The 19,368-nt window shown below is 40.3% G+C and overlaps 1 protein-coding gene across 5 annotated transcripts in view; it reads left to right on the forward strand.

The window, feature by feature from the left end:
- The window catches only part of KCNC1 (potassium voltage-gated channel subfamily C member 1), a 127,365-nt gene that overhangs the window by 72,523 nt on the left and 35,474 nt on the right, over window positions 1-19,368 (forward strand). For all 5 annotated transcript variants that reach the window (XM_027887905.1, XM_027887901.1, XM_027887906.1 and 2 more), the window contains exon 2: window positions 15,683-16,616. In XM_027887905.1, the coding sequence (XP_027743706.1) occupies window positions 15,683-16,616 (934 nt within the window). The remainder of the gene's footprint in view (window positions 1-15,682; window positions 16,617-19,368) is intronic.

The following is a 19,368-nucleotide window of genomic DNA, read 5'->3' on the forward strand; positions in this document are numbered from 1 at the left end:
AAAAATATGCTAATTTTTCTGCTGCAAATGTTTAGCTCACTGAGAAACTGTTTTATGAAGAGCTTGGATCTGGGAATCCATAATCTTGGATTATGAAGAGCTTGGTCATCACATACTCAGCGCAAGACTTCACATCCAAACCCAGCTCTGCTGCTCCCTGGAAGGAGCGGTGCAGAAATGGACTCCTACCACTTGGTGTATCGAGGTTCCCCACAGCCAGGCAGCTGCCTGGATTCCTTAATGAGACATGGGAAAAACAGTCAGAAATCCTGGGTTCTTGTTTCTGAGGCAATTGAGGTGGCAACAGGGAGTGCATTCACCTTCCTGGACTCCAGTCTGGAAAGGGCAGTTTTATAGAGGAAACCATTTACTCCACTCAAATCAGTGTCCTCTGAATTATCCTGAGGTTAGAGTGGCATTTATGTTGCTAAGCTGCAAGTAATCTGTTTAGGGAAGTTGCTTGCACTGAATGCATCAAGATGAGAAAAGGTTTTTCCGGCTTTCTGGAAAATTATGCACCTTAATGTGAAGCACAGGGCATTCAAGGAAGAGGTCACAATGGGAAGCTGCCTCTTTCATCTCATTGAGGTTATACTGTGAGTTAAATATAAAAACACTTCAAGCTCTGATTGAGAAAAAAATAACCTTTCTTTTTTTTTTAAGAATCACAAACTTTGATTTTGGCACCTTTAAATTCCCAACTAGCTCTATGGTTTAAAAACACCTTTAATTTTTCCTGCCTGGGAAACAGTTTCTCGTGCTCTCCTACAACATTAATTTGCACATAGTTCATGCTCTAAGCAGGCTTATGGCAGCACACACTTGGCAGAAATCACTCAAGAATTAGAAATGGAGTGAGTGAAAATAATCCCTCTGGGGACAACGCTATTTTTCATCCTTGTTAGCTAATAGAATACCTGGCTTGAACACAAGTCCTGCCTTTCTCCTCTGTTCTCCAACTTCATCTCCAGTCCCCTGTCCTCCATCTCTGTGTTTTCTGTAACTGGCTGTATTCACCTTACTTATTACTCACGAGTCTTTGAATTGCTTTTTTCAACGAAGTCAGCATTATGGACCACTCCTTACTTTTAAAGGCCTTATTTCTAAATAGACTTTTAGAAGTAACCATTTGCTAAAGCTCTTCTTAAAGCCAGAAGGGCGTGCTGCAGAAAGGACATGGAACAGCAGCCTGTCTCACGTTCAGGAGAGAAAATACAATTTATCCAGACAATTCTCAGACAGAAATTACATTCTTGAAAATCAATGTGCATCTGATGTCAGTTCATTTCACTCAGTTTCCCTTTAATTTTTATGCAGTTTTGTGCCAATTATACAGATACTTGCTAGGGAAGATTTCCAGAAGTGATTAGTGATTTTTGGTGATTCACAGTTAATGAGTCTCCAAAGCAAAATCTCTGTAGGGGCCAGATTTTGATAAACCAGCAGTCTGATCATGTTAAAATATCTGATAAGAAATCTTAGTGTTGAGGACTTCAGAGCCTCCTGACAAAGTATTGAAGACACTAGAAAGGGCAGTGGAAATGCTTCCACCCTTTTCTAAACCAGAGTGGCCATTTCTAACGGCATTGATGTCACAGAGTTGCACAAAAAGCAAAACACTCAGAGCCTACACAAATCTAAGCACTGTCCCCCACCCCAGTTCTTAACACCCCCCACCCCACATTTGCTCTGTGTTGGGACTTGCTGCACTGCAGGGTTAAAAGGAAGAGCATGGCTGAAAGACTGAGCTGGGTTTTCACAACAGATGGCTTTGAAAACACAGGTTCTAGGGGCTTATCTTGGCCAACAGAAACAGTACCCTAACAACAGCCCAGCACTCCAAATTTCAAAGTTTATCCGTCCCTATGGAAGTCTGGATATTAAGACACAAGTTTTGAACAGTATCCCCAAACTTTGCCCCAATCAAAAATGTGTGTAATCAAAGTTAAAACATGCTTGAGAAATACAGGCTCTAACCTTTGAGCCTCAAAATCACCTTGTCTATGGGACAGAAGTAGTACCTATTTCTTTTGCCTTAAAAAACAGTTGCAGAGATTGATACCTATATTAACATTTCAACAGCACTTCTAAGGCATGGAGTTCCACACTGTTAAATGCTATACAGTATTTCCGGTTGTTGGTAGTACTGGTAGATGCATCATATGCAAACAAAGCTATTACAAATGAAAGATATTTCCTTTATGTTGGAGGTTAGAATTCAGGAAGTGAGTTGATCCTTCAGCAACAGTTCACATCATACCTGCACGTGCACTTGAATAAACCTAAGAAATGAAAATATGCCACAGATGATGCAGACAGAGTACAGCAAGCAGCAATAAATGAGAGGATCCTATTATCCTAGAAGATGTTGAGTGTACTGCAGGACACAAGCTAAACACAGTTGCATAATATTGCCACCAAACCTCTTAAAATACTGTAAATTCCCTTCTCCTTATTGCAGAAAACAAACTTTCCTTAGGCTCAGGCTATGACTTACCTTGTGATCCTTTCTTAATATTTCCATCTTTCTTTTAACCTTGACTGCACAAAGGGTTGGTTTAGAAGTGTTTGCTGTTTGCTTCTTGCTTATGCAACATACACCTCGCAGTAGGTGTTTGATGTGCTCCTCCTGAGCCTTTTGCAGCCCTGACTAGAAGGGGTTCACAGAGAGAGGTACTTAGTGCACCTCTCCAGCACCAGATGAGATGGTGGCTCTCACAGTAGCCACCTGCAAAGGGCTGTTGGGAGCCCTTGTGACAATGCTAAGCAATCAACCCTGCAGCAATACCCCTGGAAATCCTCTCTCTGCAGGAGCTTCACAGCTGCTTACACTGAGCTGGCTTATGGGAGGGGTGGTCACTACATTAACTGATAGCAGGATGAGTATCACAGTGTGATACTATATGTGACCATATCTGGCTGTAATTTGGCCTTAAAAACATAACAGTGAGGACAAGGTTTTTTTCATGGCTTTCCTCTATATAAGCACAGCATTTTTTCATGTCTGTAGGTGTGCACTATTGTAGCTAGACTGGTTACAGTGAATATACACAGTGGGAGAAAGTATTTTAAGAGGGAATGAAAGGATGATACAACCCCCTCCTTTATATCAGCATAGTGCTGTCAGCAAGGGGATGGGAATGTGCACTGACTGCCCTTTACTACAGACCATGATGGGTACTCATGCAGTGGGAGGTGCCCTCATGAGTTTGGGTTGTAGCTGTCCTCTCTCTTCCTGGGCTTTTCTATGGTCACAGTTTGCCTTGTACTGACTGAAAGCCCTGGGCAGGCACATGATTTGCCACAGTATTTCTGAGGTACCTTCACAGACAAAAGAAGAACTAACTGGAGTTTCTGTACAAGGTTCAATGGGATTCTTTGTATGCAGGCAAACTCAAAACTCTGGGAGGTGTCTTTGAAATGTAAAGTGCTGCCTAAGTTTAAAAGAGTTACTAGAACATCCTAGAAAATAGGATACCTAACTAGTGTTATCAAGCTCCACCGAAAAAAGACATTTTCCTTGTTTTTCACTCATGAGAGCAACGATTTCTTCAGGCAAAGATATAGACAGTATTCAAAGAGTTTAAGGAGACACCTAAGATGCTTACAACAAAGGTGCTCAGACCTTGAGAAAAAAATTTCTTCCTTGAGAAAGAAATAGCTTTCAATAAATATCATACATATACACGCCCACAAAACAGTGGGATCGCACCACAAAGAAAATGGGCCATTTCCCTGGAGATATAAGAAAAAAAAGAATTATCAAAGTGCACGACTATCTGAGCAGGAGACTGGCACAAAGTGGCCACCTGTTGCTTACTGCTGACACACTTAAGAGTGGAGCCATGGAAACACAAAAATAAATATTTTCCTCTTCAGAGAAACAGTAGAACTGATGTTTAAAAAAGAGGGTGATGAAATACCAGATATTGCCACCATACCCCCTTCTTTCACTGGCATGGTAAATTTGGAAACGCAGCAGAGAAGGGATCTGTGGGTAGGAGACCATAGCAATTATAAATCTTCTACCTGTGAACAAGTGAAGCAGAGCTCCACAAAGGGAAATCATTAGCAGTAAAAGCTGAGGCAAGAATTCGCCCTGCAGAGGGCTTGTGTTCAGCTTTTGGGATAGGAATCAGAGTGGGTTTGGTGTAGCAGCACCACACAGATGGTCCTTCTTAATCCAAGGCCACCCCTAGTAATGGGAGCTACCCTGGCACGTGCAGAAAAGAGGAGAACAGGCCTCTTTGTCAGTTCTGCATCCTCACAGCCCTTGAGACAGGTATTAGATACCTAATACATAAACATTTATTTACATTTAACATATTTCTGTGTGTAATTTATCATATTATAGCTTTTATATATATAATATAATTGTATGATGTATTATTGTATCTATATTTTTGCATATATTATTACACATAATATTACATTATTTCACTCTATGTAATATATAATATATACCATTTTGTAATACAGTATAACTAATACTCAAATATATGTGTGTCTATATTTATAAATATATTTCTATATTAACCTTATTCTATACATATGTATATACAAAAGGTTGATTCTCTTTTTTCCATACATCTTCATATATACTTTGGTTTTATTTATTGAATGGATATTTGCAGCCACTCTGCCAAAGCTAGTGAATTTTGAAACTCTTCAGCTGACTGTGGGACTAGCAATGGGAAAGAATTACCATGAGCATGTGGATTACCATTCCTAGGTCAAGAGATCCTGTGTTGGGAGCAAGGACACTTCATTGAGAACTTGGCTCTTGAAAAAACAGTCAGCACTCACTGAGCCCAATATTCTCAATCCTTTTGGTCTGAGTCAAGACAGACTATACAGAATCACAGAATCTTTTCATTTGGAAGGGATCATTAAAGGTGATCTGGTCCAACACCTTGCAGTGAGCAGTGACATCAACTAGATCAGATTGCTCAGACCTCTGTCTAACCTGGCCTTGAATGTTTCCAGGGATGGGACATTTACCACCTCTCTGAGCAACCTGTTCCTGTCTTTCACCACCCTCATAATAAAAAAAACTTCCTTATATCTAAATCTAAATCAACCCTCTTTTAGTTCAAAACCATTACATCTTATGCAATGGGAACAGGCCCTGCTCAAATGTCTGTCCCCATCTTTCCTATATGACAAAGGCTATTTTGAAAGTTGCCTAAAAAGCTACCAACACAGTTTTATAAGCTATTTTGTCACTAACTTGGATATCTAGCCAGTCAAAACCTAGTACTGACAAAGACTGCTGTCAGTGGAAATTTAGCATGCTCCTTTCCTGTGCCTTGTCCTTGTACTAATTAAGCTGTGCAACAGACTCTGCCTAATGAGGGAATGAAAACATTCTTTGCTTATCAAAATATTTTTCTCATTTGTTTAACAGTGGCTAGAATTTCTTCATGTTTTACAATACTTACAATATAAACAACTTGGATATAATTTTATATAATTATATAATAATATTGATATTTGATATTTAGGTTTTGTAGAGCAAAGGCACAAAAAGTCCCAACAGTTTGTAATATATCTAGGATTTTAACAAGGCTCTTGTGCTACACACTGCACAATGGTAGGGATGAACTGTGGCCATAATGCTTTAAAAGCACAAACTGGTAGCAACGGCTTAAGCTAAGAAAGCAATATGGGAGGAAAAGTGTCTACAACACACTGCTAGTCATAACCTGGAAACCAAAAGAGTTAATGGAGAAAAAAACAGTTTCTATGAATAATATGAAATTATCTAAAATGAAGCAGTCATTGACATGCCTGGGGCTTATTTTTAGCCACCTTGTTAAGAACTCTGGCTTTTCAGGGACTACATCATCTGTGACATCCATCCACATAAACTGCAGTAAAAACAGGAAATCCTGAGCTCAACATTTACTGGCACCAAAGGGATCCCAGGGCTTCCAGTTTTCTAGAGTGATGAGTTATTTTGAGAGCCTCAGTTCTGAGGCGCTGAGCTCAACTGTCAGAGGGTAAACACTCAGCTGCTCCCAGAATTTAAAGCTCTTTGGAACGTCTCCTGCAGAGTCAGAAACTGAGGTTTGAAAATCCACGGTCAAATATGAAATAATTTGGCTTGTACCTCCAAAGAGGAATTCTATCATAATTTCTTATGCTACAATATTGCTTTGGGAGAGAAACTGGATTAAGGACCCCACCGTTGCAGGTGCTGCAGACCCAAACTGCTCACCTCTGGTGGCTCATCTTCCCCTTTGTCCTAGGTAGGAGCTGCCAGCATCCTATTGCCTGACACACCCCACCAGCTCCTGGTGAGTGTGTGTGGAAGGTTTGACAGACCCCACACATAACCTGTCTGGGCCTGGTTGGGTAGCCAGCCTACCCACATTTGAAACTACTAAAGATTTGACAGGTACTAATCTTCATTTGTCTCGAGGCAGAAGCATTATGTCTGAATACAAACAAGATCTGGAACACACTCCAAATATCTTAGCTTTAAAACCACGTGCAGGAAAGTCAGCCTTGTATGTTAGGTTAAGGGACTCTACATTCAAGATAGCCCTGCTGTATGTCAGGTGTTTCCTATACTTTCACACATTGGAGGGTTTCCTCCTGCAAAAAAAGATAAGCAAGCAGGGCATGCTCTTTCTAAGGGAAGTGGAGATAACGGAGCACCCTCTGTCTCCTTCATACCTGTAACAATTTCATTCCTCAGGGGCTGGTGTGGAGCTGAGGTTGGTAACTCAAACCTCACTGCAGGTGGACTCTGAATGGCTCCAGAAATATGTCTCCTGTTCTGTGAAAGGCTTCCAGCACCACTCCAAAAGTAGGTTTGAGAGAGGCTGTACACCATATAATCATAAGCCTTTGGGCAAGTCACAGTGCAGAGGCTGTAACAAGAAGGGAAAAAAAAAGAGACTGGCAGCAAGTTAGAGAGGAAGGAAGTGTGATTTTCTCAGGAGATAAAATAGCATCCAGAACAAAGGTGGTGAGGTGAGATCCTGAAAATCCTAACGCATGACACTACCACCAGTCATTGCTACAAAACTCTCCTTTTCAGTTTAGAACAGAAACGGCAGAGTCCAAAAAATGTTACCTACTGCCTAAGAGCCTGAAAACCGTAGCATTAATGGGCAACTTAAATTCCCTGATTGCATTTGTCATGTGTTAGTTTATACTCCAGGTATGAGATGTTACATGACTTTCTCCGTTTCTTTAATTCTGGAGCTTTTGACAGAACTGACAGCATAAAGGCATGTGGCATCATCTGAAAATGAGATTAATAATTACATTGAGTTTATGCAGCAAAAGCATGAGCATATGAAAACAGGAGTCTAGGGCTTGTGGAACATTTGAATGCTTAGTGGTTGTTAACTTACAAAAGAAGGAAAACATCTGCAAATTTCTAAATGCTCAGCTGTCTGTGATAGATATGACAAAAGTGAACAAGCCTAAGATGTAGCAAGGATTATTCAGGGTATAAGAAGAAAAAATACAGGTAAAATAGGGTGAAGTACTGGGATAAATTTCCTGCTGAATTTCTACCATATTCAGTAGGTCCTTAACAATAGTAAATGTAGCTGTCAGTCAGGAGTGAGCAAAGTCTGTGTTTTGGGACAGTGACATTTTGGAGGTCCCTACAGTTTCTGTAGTCCCTCAAAGAGATGGAAGGCTTACTTTCACACTTGCAGCTCCTCTGCAGTGTCCCATATACCTAGCTACAGAAGTCTTGAGGCCCTTTAGGATCAGGAATCTATATATGTTATGAAACATTTCTTAGTCCCACCATACTGTCTTCATAGAGCTCTCACTACCAGATCAGGGAGTGTCTAACTTCTGTGTCAGTGATGTTCCATCTGTCCTAATGAAACTGGGAAAACTTGCCTGTGATCTACAACCAGCCATTCCAGCCTTTGCCTGGTGACCACCTGGCTGGCCATGTGGCCACAGAGAAACACTGCACATACCACACTTTGACACAGTCTGGCTTATCCCAGTAACTACCTTGTCAAAGCACATGGCTGCCTGCTAGGACTAACATTTGAGAGATCAGCTTCTAATTTATTTATTGCAATGTCAACACCGAATAACTTAAGCACATTTTCCACAGATGACTACACACTTTTTTTAACACGCTGTTTCATGTCTGTGTGCCACTAAGCATTCCAAGATTTTTTTGCAAGCTGTCATATATTTTTTTGGCATTACATAATCATTTTATCCATAAGCTGCCGGTGGACTTTTTATCTGACTCCAGAGCAAGCTCTGTCTATCTGCAAGCCTCCTTCTTCCATTTGTCTCAGCTACAAAACATGAATTTAAATAATCCTGTGAGTGAACCAGCATGTTTGCTGATATGAGGTTCTCTATCAATTATCTTATCATCTCACTGAGAAGAACTTGGTTGTAACATCCGATTGTGCTTTCATATACTTACCTCATATCTACAAAAGAGCTGGATTTTTTTCCCTTGCAAATAATTTCATTTTCATAATCATTGCTCAAAGGATCTCAAAACACCTTCCATTAAGATTCTTAATGAAATATTGCAGAGGTTGCTTTCTGACAGAGTCCTAGCTTTTGCTCACTTCCACACTATTATCTTGTTGCTGCTATCATGTGCCTACATTTAGTCATCTGATCAGTCACACAGATTCAGTATTACTCTCAAAATTGCAGCAGAATTACTTGCACATTAAAAATGAGTCATTTGTTTGAATCAGAGTCCATATCTCTAATAAGGCCTTAAAAATCAGTCTTGACATAAAACAGCTTTCCTTTAACCCATACTTTGGCTAAGTTGCAGCAAAAAAATTTATCTAATTGTTAAATATTTTGGTGATACCTGGACTAAATTAAATTAATTTTAAATTAGGAGTGGTTAAAGTACTGTTTTCAGATTAGAATAAAAACTAGGCAAAGCTTTGTGATTCAAGTCACAGATAAGCAAATGTTGGCATTTTCATGCAGGTGTAGTAGTTTCCAGTAGTTTTCATCAAGCAGATGAACTATTGTGAAAGAAAGTTGGTAAAGTATTTGAAGAGATACCTTATGAATGGAAATCAAGTGGCTTCATGCAGGTCTAGCAAAAAAGCACAGATTCCTGGGTGTATTTGAATTACTGATATTTTGTAGAAAACCAACTTGTGTGTTGCCAGCAGTGGTGTGAAACTCTTCTGAGCCCAGCTTGTTCCTGCAAGTATTTACCAGTAATAGAATTCGTGAAAAATTACGAGACATGGGATTTATGTTATTATGCTGCTCACCCACACCCCCAGTCCTCTCCCACTCCCCCAAAACAAACAAACAAACAACAAAACCCCAAAACAAACTGACCTCAGCATATTGGATCTCACTAGAGTCACAATACACTTTTCTGGAAGCTCCACAGCTCTAACTGCTCCATCGTTTCTCCTTCAGAGACAAACTTGCGTGGTGAGATGTATGTTCTCATCTCCAATTTCAGTCTTGGCAAGCCCTGGGTTCGCCTATGAAAGAAGCAGCAAATCTCCTGCTGCTCAGAGGCCCTGCTCATACAGACTGAGGTGACAACTGCTTAGCTCCTGTTCTTTGCTGCTTCAACAGGACCAGGAGGGTTATCATGTAGTGATTTAAATATTTTTGTCATCAAAATCCAACTCACCAGAATAGATCAGTAGAAAAAGAGGATACCACTTATAAAGAAGATTTCCCGATGCTTCAACAGAGGTAGTTCAATCAAGATGCCACCTTCCTCTGCTTTTCGTCCAGAGGTTCAGGGAAGGGTAGGGTTTCCTGAATTTTCATGTAAAAGGATAGGGATTTTTAAAATATTTCTGAAAATAGCTGGAAAAAGAAAGGCTGACAGATCTTCTCTGAGTGTGATGAGTTTCTCTTCTCCCATCTATCTTGAGTCAGGGCTGTTAAACGACTCTGAGCAGTATCAAAGAAGAGCACACGTCTGTGGCGTGCAGCTGCTACTAACTCATTCTGAACGTGTGATCCGGAATGAATTATGAATAGCACATCGTGTAGACCGCCATTTCCTAGAAAACAAACTCTGGAGTCACTGAAACTTGACTTGCAAAAGCCCTGCTGCTTCAACTGCCACCACTCACTTTTCTTGTCTATGGTCCAAGAGTTCTGTCTCTCTCTTAGCAAAGACTCAGCCAAGGTCTCCCTTCCCAGGTCCCCACTCCAGACATACACTCATCTGGATAGTGAGCAGATATAAATTGGCAGACAGTCCCAAGCCCCAGAAAGTTTACTATCCCAATTAAATAATAAAAAAATTAGACAAAGGATGGTGCAAAAGATGTGGGCACACATGCTTGAAAACTAAGAATGTATCAATGGTGCAGGCTGGAAAAAAGCCTCAGTATCTGATTTCTGTCCTGGTACTTTCATCACCAGCCTTCACTGCCCATCTGCACTGAAGTCTGGATATTCCAGGCACCATATGAATGAATTTTAGGGGGTTACCCAGCATATCTGTTTAAAACTAAGCATAAAAAAACTTTCTTATCTCAAAGACCCGAACAATCTCAGAAATGCAAGGTAAAGTGCTGTTTTAAAAACTGATTCCCAGAATTAAACAGAAAAACCTGTGTATTTAATACTGTCTGGTCCAATTCTCAGACCTTTTTTTGAAGTGAGCATGGCTTCCTAATCCTCATGAATTAGAAGGTTTGTTTGGGTTTTCAAGGCTGTTGGGCTTTTGTTTTCTTTCCACACTAAGTGGAAAGATGCTGGCTAATTATTCATGAGTGGCTACATCTGATTCCATTACCTAGCTCCTTTTACAGTTATGCAAAGCCCATGTGAAATGCTAGTATTCTGAATTAATTGGTACTTCATATTCCCACTGCACTGGCAAAAATGGCTGGGTTAGACATAGGGTAGTGGAGAGAAGCAAGCACTTGAGACATAGATAGATAGATAGATAGATAGATAGATAGATAGATAGATAGATAGATAGATAGATAGATAGATTTAATCTGAGGCAATATAAATTAGATTATTAAATTCTCCACTTATGGGCATGACATCTTCTAGACTCTTTCCAAATAAACTTATTAAAATATATCCGCTTTTAACAGAATTTATTCAGGAGTGTAATTTCTTCTCTCTCCCAGATGAAGACATTTTAATGTAAATTATATTCTAATGAAAATCTCCCCCTTTAAAATCTCATCTCTGCCTTCTCTTATGGCCTCTGTGAGATTTTTCTTTGCTGGTATTAGAGCCAGGAAAAAAAAAAAAAAGTGATAGCAACAGCATCTCTCATGTAACAGAAATCAGTCATGTGTCCAAGCAGAAAAAAAAGACTTTTGATCACCTAAAACACTTTACCTATTATTATACAAAATTTTAGATGCCGTTACGTAACTCAACAGGACATAACATTGCTTCCTAAAACCCTCACTCCTTTCCCCCAGCCCATTCAGATCCTGGGAAGAAGAGAAATTCTGCTATAAATTGTAAGTAGAAAGAAGATTAAGAACCACTAAATTATACAAGATGAATCCATTTGTTTGATTAGTTTTCAGGCCATTATAATGAAATAAAAAGAGACAGACTTATTTTCAAAGACAGTAGATGTGTGAGTCCCACAGTCTTCACAAGATTTTACTAGCATTGTCCATCTCTGGATTTGATAAGTTATCACGTTGGGCATGATGGGTGATCTCTGTTGGCCTCTTATGGTGTGCCAGAGAGAACTCTTTTTTGATGTCTTTGGCAAGAATTAATGCTGGTCTACCTAGAAAAGCATAGTCACTGATTTTTGTGCTATTAGATTTTGCTTACAGTTTGCTGAATCTCACATCAGATAATTAACAAAGAAAAACGCTCAGACGATAAAGGGGGTGGGGGCAATATGAATTGGGTATCACAAATATAAATCTATGCCAATGATATATTACACATTCATTTACAGTAAACTGCTAAATTTCTGTATCCCAAGCAGCTGCTGGTGATAAATCTATCAGAGATGGGTGTCAGTGTATGAATCATCGGGCATGATTCTCAGGCATTTCTGCACTTTTTTGGATCAGCCAAGAGACTGGGGAACTGTAATGGGACCTTTATTAAAAGGCTGCTCTCCACAGTCTTCTCCTTTCAGCCTGTGCAGTCATTCTGCTAAAAGAAAAAAAACAAGGGCCTTTCAATATTGAAGCACGGAATGACTAAGGAGCACTTTTACTTCCAAAATATAACATAGGTTTTAGGACTAGATCGTAATTCAACAGAGAAAAACAAAATTAAATTGGAGAAGAAATACTGTGATTCTTCCTGTCAACACCATTACTCAGACACAGTTTTATGAAATCTTGAAAGCAGACTCACACTTTCAAAGCTGCAAAGCATACGAGAACACGCCTATCCTGGAAAAGGGCCCTGGATGCCGTTAAATACCAATAGAAGGAAGCAAAGGCTTCACATTCATTTAGGAGGTGCTTCCTGCTCTGCTGAATTAGGGACTAAAAGCTCTCAGTTTCCCTCTGAAGCCACGGTGTGCGCACACAAGGGCTAACAAGAGAGATCATGGATGTGATGTTCTCTGTTGATAACACTGCTATCATGTACCACTGCAGAGAACTCAAATGCCCTGTCAGAACTGGTTATTTGTTCCCTTTAATACAGCAAAACATCACGTTTCAAGATACTTGCTGTGCAAGGTCAGCCTGAAGGTTGTCCTAAGCAGGAGCAACTCACTCAAGAGATATATTCAATGTACACCGAGAGGAAAATTGCATTTTGAGTCAGCATAAAGAAAGGGACCATCTTCACAGACCCCTTAAAATGCAAAATGGTTTTATTCCCCTCTCTGCTTCTTATCTGTGAGTGCCTGACTTAACCAAGTGTCAGCATTTCCTTCTGCCACCTGAATTCTCTGGGCTCGACAACTGCATAAAAATCTGCCCCAGGCTGAAATAAAGCAGACATGCTAAGGCTCCTAGGAATATTATCCTGAATTCTTGGTGCAAGATGCTTTTGTTTCTCCTTTTACTCAGATGCAGACAATTAAGCTCCGAGTGTTACCAATATCGTACACAAAATTACTTCGACCACTTAAAAGACCCTTCACCTTATTTTTCAGGAAAACTGTTGATATATTAAAGTCAGTAACATTTAGATAAAAGCATGTAGAACCTGTACACATTTATATAGGATCATGAAACAGAAGACCAACACCAGCTGGTATTTTTTTAAACTCTTTTACAGATGGAGAAACCCTGCATGCAGAAATTTCCCTGTTTAACAGGAGAATCTCACAAAAAGATAGCTGCAGTCCTGCTTCTCCATTTCTCTAATCTTCATATTGTTTATCTCCCAGATATATTAGGCACTGATTTCAGCATATATCAGCATGGATAGTAGATCATCACATAACAGTGCTGTGAGAACCTGAAGCATTTTAGGGAAGATACTGTTTGGCTGGTTTGTTTGTTTTTGTGGTTTTTTTTAAAATCTGTGACAATGGTTCTGATCTCTTTGGCAACAAAAATTAATTTGAAAAGCAGAAGAGCCTGTTCTCTTCTGTGTCTTTCCAAGCTTATTTGCTCTTACTGGTCAAACACTGGCAAAGGGTGTCCAGAGAGGCTGTGGGATCTCCAGCCTTGGAGATACTCAGACCCGGACCAGGCAAGAGCATCCTGATCCAAATCTGAAGTTGTACCAAACGACCTCCAGAGGGCCCTTCCAACCTAAAGGGTCTTGTGATTTTATTCTCTCCCAGTTTCTCTGTATTCTATTCAATGGTTGACCTCAAACTGTGGCAAACCCATGCTTTTGACTTTGTTTGCTAATATAGAAGGTCAAGTGTAATTCTGCACTAGGTCTACCCAGGAAAACAGACAGAAGGAACTTCTTGATTGCAGGAGAGCTTAGGCAGCGTGAGGCATAGGCTATTTTTATCAGGTCTGTTCCTTTGGCAGCACTTTTGGTTAGATTATTGCATTGCATTCACTGGCAACAAACAATTAGAAGAAACTAGTTATATTTAACTCCTATTATGGCTACACTGCTTAAAAAGGGACATTATGAATAACAGGACACTAGAAGAATACCTGAATAATATTTTCATTATCACAGTTGCTATGCTTATGAAGACAGTGAAATATCTTTTATGATATCTCTTGTCAAGGTGACACTCAAAACAAAGAAGAAAATAACAGATGCAGGGAGTGAAATGGAAAAAGGTATTACCATTCATTACCACTCCAACACAAAAACAGAGTTAGATATATGCAAATTACTTAATTGATTAAAGTAGAATGGAGCAGAGGAACTGTGGTTACAAGACTTGTGAATTTTGGCCTAACTGTACCAACTGTACCCTTGAATTATTGTGGAATACAACATGGAGATCTCCTTTAGGCTGAGAAAATACTAGGAAAAGCTGAGAAAGCTGGAATTGTTCAGCCTGGAGAAGAGAAGGCTCCAGGGAGACCTTATTGCAGCCTGTCAATAAGGGGGCTTGTAAGAAAGGGGGCTTATAAGAAAGACGGGGACAGACTTTTTAGTAGGGCCTGTTGTTATAGAAGTAGGGGTAATGGGTTTAGAGTGAAAGAGGGAAGGTTCATACTAGATATAACAAGGAGGGTTTTTTACAGTGAAGGTGGTGAAACACAAGCACAGGTTGCCCAGAGAGATGGAAAATATCCCCTGCTTGAACACATTCAAGGCCAGGTTGAATAGGGCACTGAGCAAACTGGTCTAGTTGAAGATGTCCCTGCTCATGGCAGGGGGATTGGACTAGATCATTTTTTAAGTCCCTTCCAATACAAACCATTCTATGATTCTCTGAAAAGCAGAAACTGAAGCAGAAGAGGGAAACACTCATAAGATAGACACTCATTGACTTTGGGGGCTGCTACTACCTTCACTGTAACTTGAGGAACCAAACTGTAATCCAGCATCCTTTAAAACAAGGATTCATCTAGTTCTGATACAAGTCTCATGTTGTAATGAGAATTTCAAGAAAACCATGCCTAGTAAAAGCCAATAGATCTGTCTCCTTTGGGATCAGCTGACAGGCTTACCTGAAACCTCTTTCTTACGCTCCCTGTCCCCTACTCCCAAAAGATCTGGAGAAGGGAACTGAGAACAGAGGTGTTTGCTTTAGGAGTTTGATATGACTGTTCTCAACCTATCCCTGGGATTTGGCAAGAAAGTCTAATGATGCCAAACAGGATTCTGCTCCTTGCTGTAGAGCCCACTTGAGACTGCCCCTAGTATTTACTAGCCCCTTGCTGAGATCTGAAATACCACAGCTGTCACTCAGCTGGGAACAGGAGGCAGCCACTGACACAATGCTGGGAAAAGTCTTGCATGGCAACTGTCCCAGAAGCTGTGCTCTGTCTTTGAGGCAAGGCAGTAAGAGAAGACCAAGTTCAGGAAACTAGAATTTCAATATGTCCTTAACCTTAAATCCCAAACAAAGCTCTGAGATTGAAATGCTTGCTTCAAGTTACGCTCACAGTAAGGCGCTATCTGCATAGGAAGGATTTTAGCATGTACTTATATCCTTCTCTCCCTCCCAGTTTGAATGTTAAGCTGTCTTTCTAGGTGAGACTTGGCATCTTAAGCCCATAGGCTTGGCCTTGTCTTTAGTTTTAATACAGCCCTTGTCTATCCCTGATGTTTCAGAATCAAAGCCCCTGTAGTGAACTTACTGTTTAATATTTCTCTCATATCTTTCTTTCCACAGTATGTGGCATTTGCCTCCTTGTTCTTCATTCTGGTCTCCATCACCACCTTCTGCCTCGAGACCCACGAGAGATTTAACCCCATTGTGAACAAGACAGAAACTGAATTCATCGGGAATGACACCCAGGTGCGGCACTACAGGGAAGCAGAGACTGAAGCCTTTCTCACCTACATCGAAGGTGTCTGTGTGGTCTGGTTTACATTTGAGTTCTTGATGAGAGTCACTTTCTGCCCAAACAAGGTGGAATTTATCAAAAACTCTTTGAACATCATTGACTTTGTGGCCATACTGCCTTTCTATCTAGAGGTTGGACTCAGTGGCCTGTCTTCCAAAGCTGCTAAGGATGTCCTGGGCTTCCTCCGCGTAGTCCGTTTCGTGCGAATCCTGCGAATTTTCAAGCTGACCCGCCACTTCGTTGGGTTGCGGGTCTTGGGACACACCCTCCGTGCCAGCACAAATGAATTCTTGCTGCTCATCATATTTTTGGCATTGGGCGTCTTAATCTTTGCCACGATGATCTATTATGCCGAGAGAATAGGTGCTAAACCAAATGACCCTAGTGCCAGTGAACACACACACTTTAAAAATATCCCCATCGGCTTTTGGTGGGCTGTTGTCACCATGACGACCCTGGGCTACGGAGACATGTATCCTCAGACTTGGTCAGGCATGCTGGTGGGGGCCCTCTGTGCTCTCGCTGGTGTGCTGACCATTGCCATGCCTGTCCCTGTCATTGTGAACAATTTCGGAATGTATTACTCCTTAGCTATGGCTAAGCAGAAGCTACCAAAGAAAAAAAAGAAGCATATCCCGAGGCCACCCCAGCTGGGATCCCCCAATTATTGTAAATCTGTCGTAAACTCTCCACACCACAGTACTCAGAGCGACACTTGCCCACTGGCCCAAGAAGAAATTTTAGAAATTAACAGAGCAGGTAGGAAACCTCTTAGAGGAATGTCCATCTGACCGTTAACCTCCATCCCGCGTAGTGATTTAAGATTCAGCCAGACTGCTTTCTTAGAGCAATGGGTAGCACATTTATCCATTCTAGTCCCACCATCACACAGTGAATAATATGTGTGAAGTCTAGGTTGCAGGGACAAATGGTACAGTGGAGGCTGATCAGCAAAACTGAGGATGAGAGCATGCTCTAGGAGCCCAAACTTTGGTCCTGGTTAAGGGCATACAAGTCTCAAGATATTTTGAAAAGCTGTTACATCTAGTGGAAGAATTTTGAGAGTTCTACAGCTGTGTTGCTGGACTGTGTAAAGCATCTCAGAGGCTCCTGAGAGCTGAATGCTTCATAGAGCAGAGTAGGAGCCAAGTACTCAGCAATTACAGAGTTTTCTGACAAAACAGGGCTGGAATTCGAAACAGCCAGATGCTTTCTCATTTGTTCCCATTTGGGATCTTTCAGCTGTTTTAAATGGCAGATATTGTACATCTCATTACAGAAACTAGGTGCCTAGTAAGTTGAAGGAACAACTATACCATCATGCATATTCATGAGACAATCCCGTCTCTTTCTGATGATTAACTGCAAAGTAGAACAACAGCTCAAATTCTTGACACTAATGCAAAATGACTCACTCTGAGACAAGACTAGATGTAAGGATGTTTATTCCATGGCATGCAAATCAATCTATTCTATAATATTCCACTAGAATTTAGCATTTAGAACTATGAAGAGTTTTGAACCACATTTTCTAAAACATGCTCCTTTTGCAAGTATGGGTTGGTGAGTTACAGCTCTTTCAACCTTCTAGCAGCAAAGGCCAACTGGAAAGGGTCTGACTGGTCATTACTGGCTGGTTTGGCCTAAACAGTGATCGCCTCATGATATGGTATTCTTATTTTTAATTATACTGATTCTTATTAGCAATAGGTGAAACCAGAGTAAAATTAACCATACTAATTCTACGGGGAGGGGGGAGGGAAACGGAAAAAATACTAGTCACCATGGAATATATTATAATATCCCATGGCTAGTGGTTAATTATGGGAATATCTCAGTTTTATGAGACTCCTCCTATAGCACACAAAATTACGGGGCTTCAATTTGATTATTTCAACCCCATAATCTACCTCTACCCATGGAATATCACTATTTATTCTATGGCGTAATTTGAAAGTAGATAACCATGTTGAAAAAAAAAGGCCAATTTTATTTTTGGCAGATGTTCCAGCCAAGTAGACATTCTTCAGCCTATTCAGAATATCCCCTGTGTTGTATTAGATAGGACAGATTGCCAGCCAAATGATCTGAACTGACATAGAGTTCAAAAGAGATGTTTTGAAAGAGTTAGCATATACCTATGATGGTCTTGTGTTATCATTTTTTTTGCTTTGAAGAAAATTCTAATTTGTTACTCATTGTGAGTGAGGTATTCTCTCGTCATCTCATAGCCATGCATGTTGATGTCATTGTGAGAAGCACAAAGAAAGTGAGACTTTCCTTTGTGTGTGACTTCACCAATGCCAATGCTAATTTTGGAGGGGAAGAGCTGGTGGGAATCTTTCTCTTCTTTTCTATTCTCTCCTCTCTTCTTTTGTTGTTCCTTTTCCCTTTTGTGCAACTATGTAAAATCCATTCAGAAGGTAAATAGCTTTCATTTTGTTTCTGTTAAAGGCTATTCCATTGCAACAGGCCAATCACAATTCACGTGACTGATAGACTGTACCAATCGTATCTTTGGCGCCTAAGTGATGGTTTAATCATCCATTCCCCTCAGGTTGCAAATGCTTATCACAACTCATGTCCAAGCAGCAAAATTCCTCACAAGTAGATGTCTTTGTGGCATCACACATGAAGAGGGAGAGAAGGCATGACACTGTTGCGTCTCCTACTGTGAGCAATATGCCAACTACCCAATTGTAATTTGCAAGAGATGCCAGACTCTGGAGTACTTTAGCGGTCAGCTACAGAGTGACTGCTCAGAAATCCCTTACTTTATAAAGTTCCTTCCATTACCCACCCTGGTCCTCTCTGGGAACTAGAGGACTAAGAACTCTACGAGTTCAGTGCAATTCCACACTGGTATCCTGAGAATACGTGTAATTTTGGTTCAATGTGGAACTGTTTTGCCACCACCAGGGCTCTAAAATCAGCTGTTACCACAATATCCATGAAGTATTGATAGTAACAGCATCTTATCTATTTCTGCAATAATTAAGAGAGATTATTTTTATATACATATACAAGCATATATATTTTAAGAAGTAACGAAGCACACTTACACTTCAGCTAACAAAACAGTAACCCTGTAGCTGGAGATCTGTTTCTGAAAATTATTATGCACCACTAGCAGCAAAAAATATTGCCTGCATCTTTTAGCTTCATGATAGAAAAAGGTCTATATGTGTGCAGGAGAAAAATGAAAAATTATAAGTAAGATCAGAACCAAACTGTTAAAACATGATCTGCATTGCCTTGGATGTTAAGTTTTACTTCTGTAATATGAAGCATTCATAGGCACTTTGTTCCTGAAACCATCACCTGCACATTGTATGAAAACAGAGACTTGCAAGCAGTGTTTCCCATTCTGTAAAATATTTGGATTTGTTAACAGCACCTAACTGTAAACAACAAGTTAAGATTGCACTAAGAACACAAAATGGGTGCCTAACGTTTCTAAAATAATGCCTGAGTTGTCCAAGATATTTCTTGTAATTTTTAACTGTAAAGC

The sequence above is a fragment of the Empidonax traillii genome, unplaced genomic scaffold (genome assembly GCF_003031625.1).
Source record: "Empidonax traillii isolate 1590-97213 ecotype Southwest subspecies unplaced genomic scaffold, ASM303162v1 scaffold224:size737649, whole genome shotgun sequence".
Classification (NCBI taxonomy): Eukaryota; Metazoa; Chordata; class Aves; order Passeriformes; family Tyrannidae; genus Empidonax; species Empidonax traillii.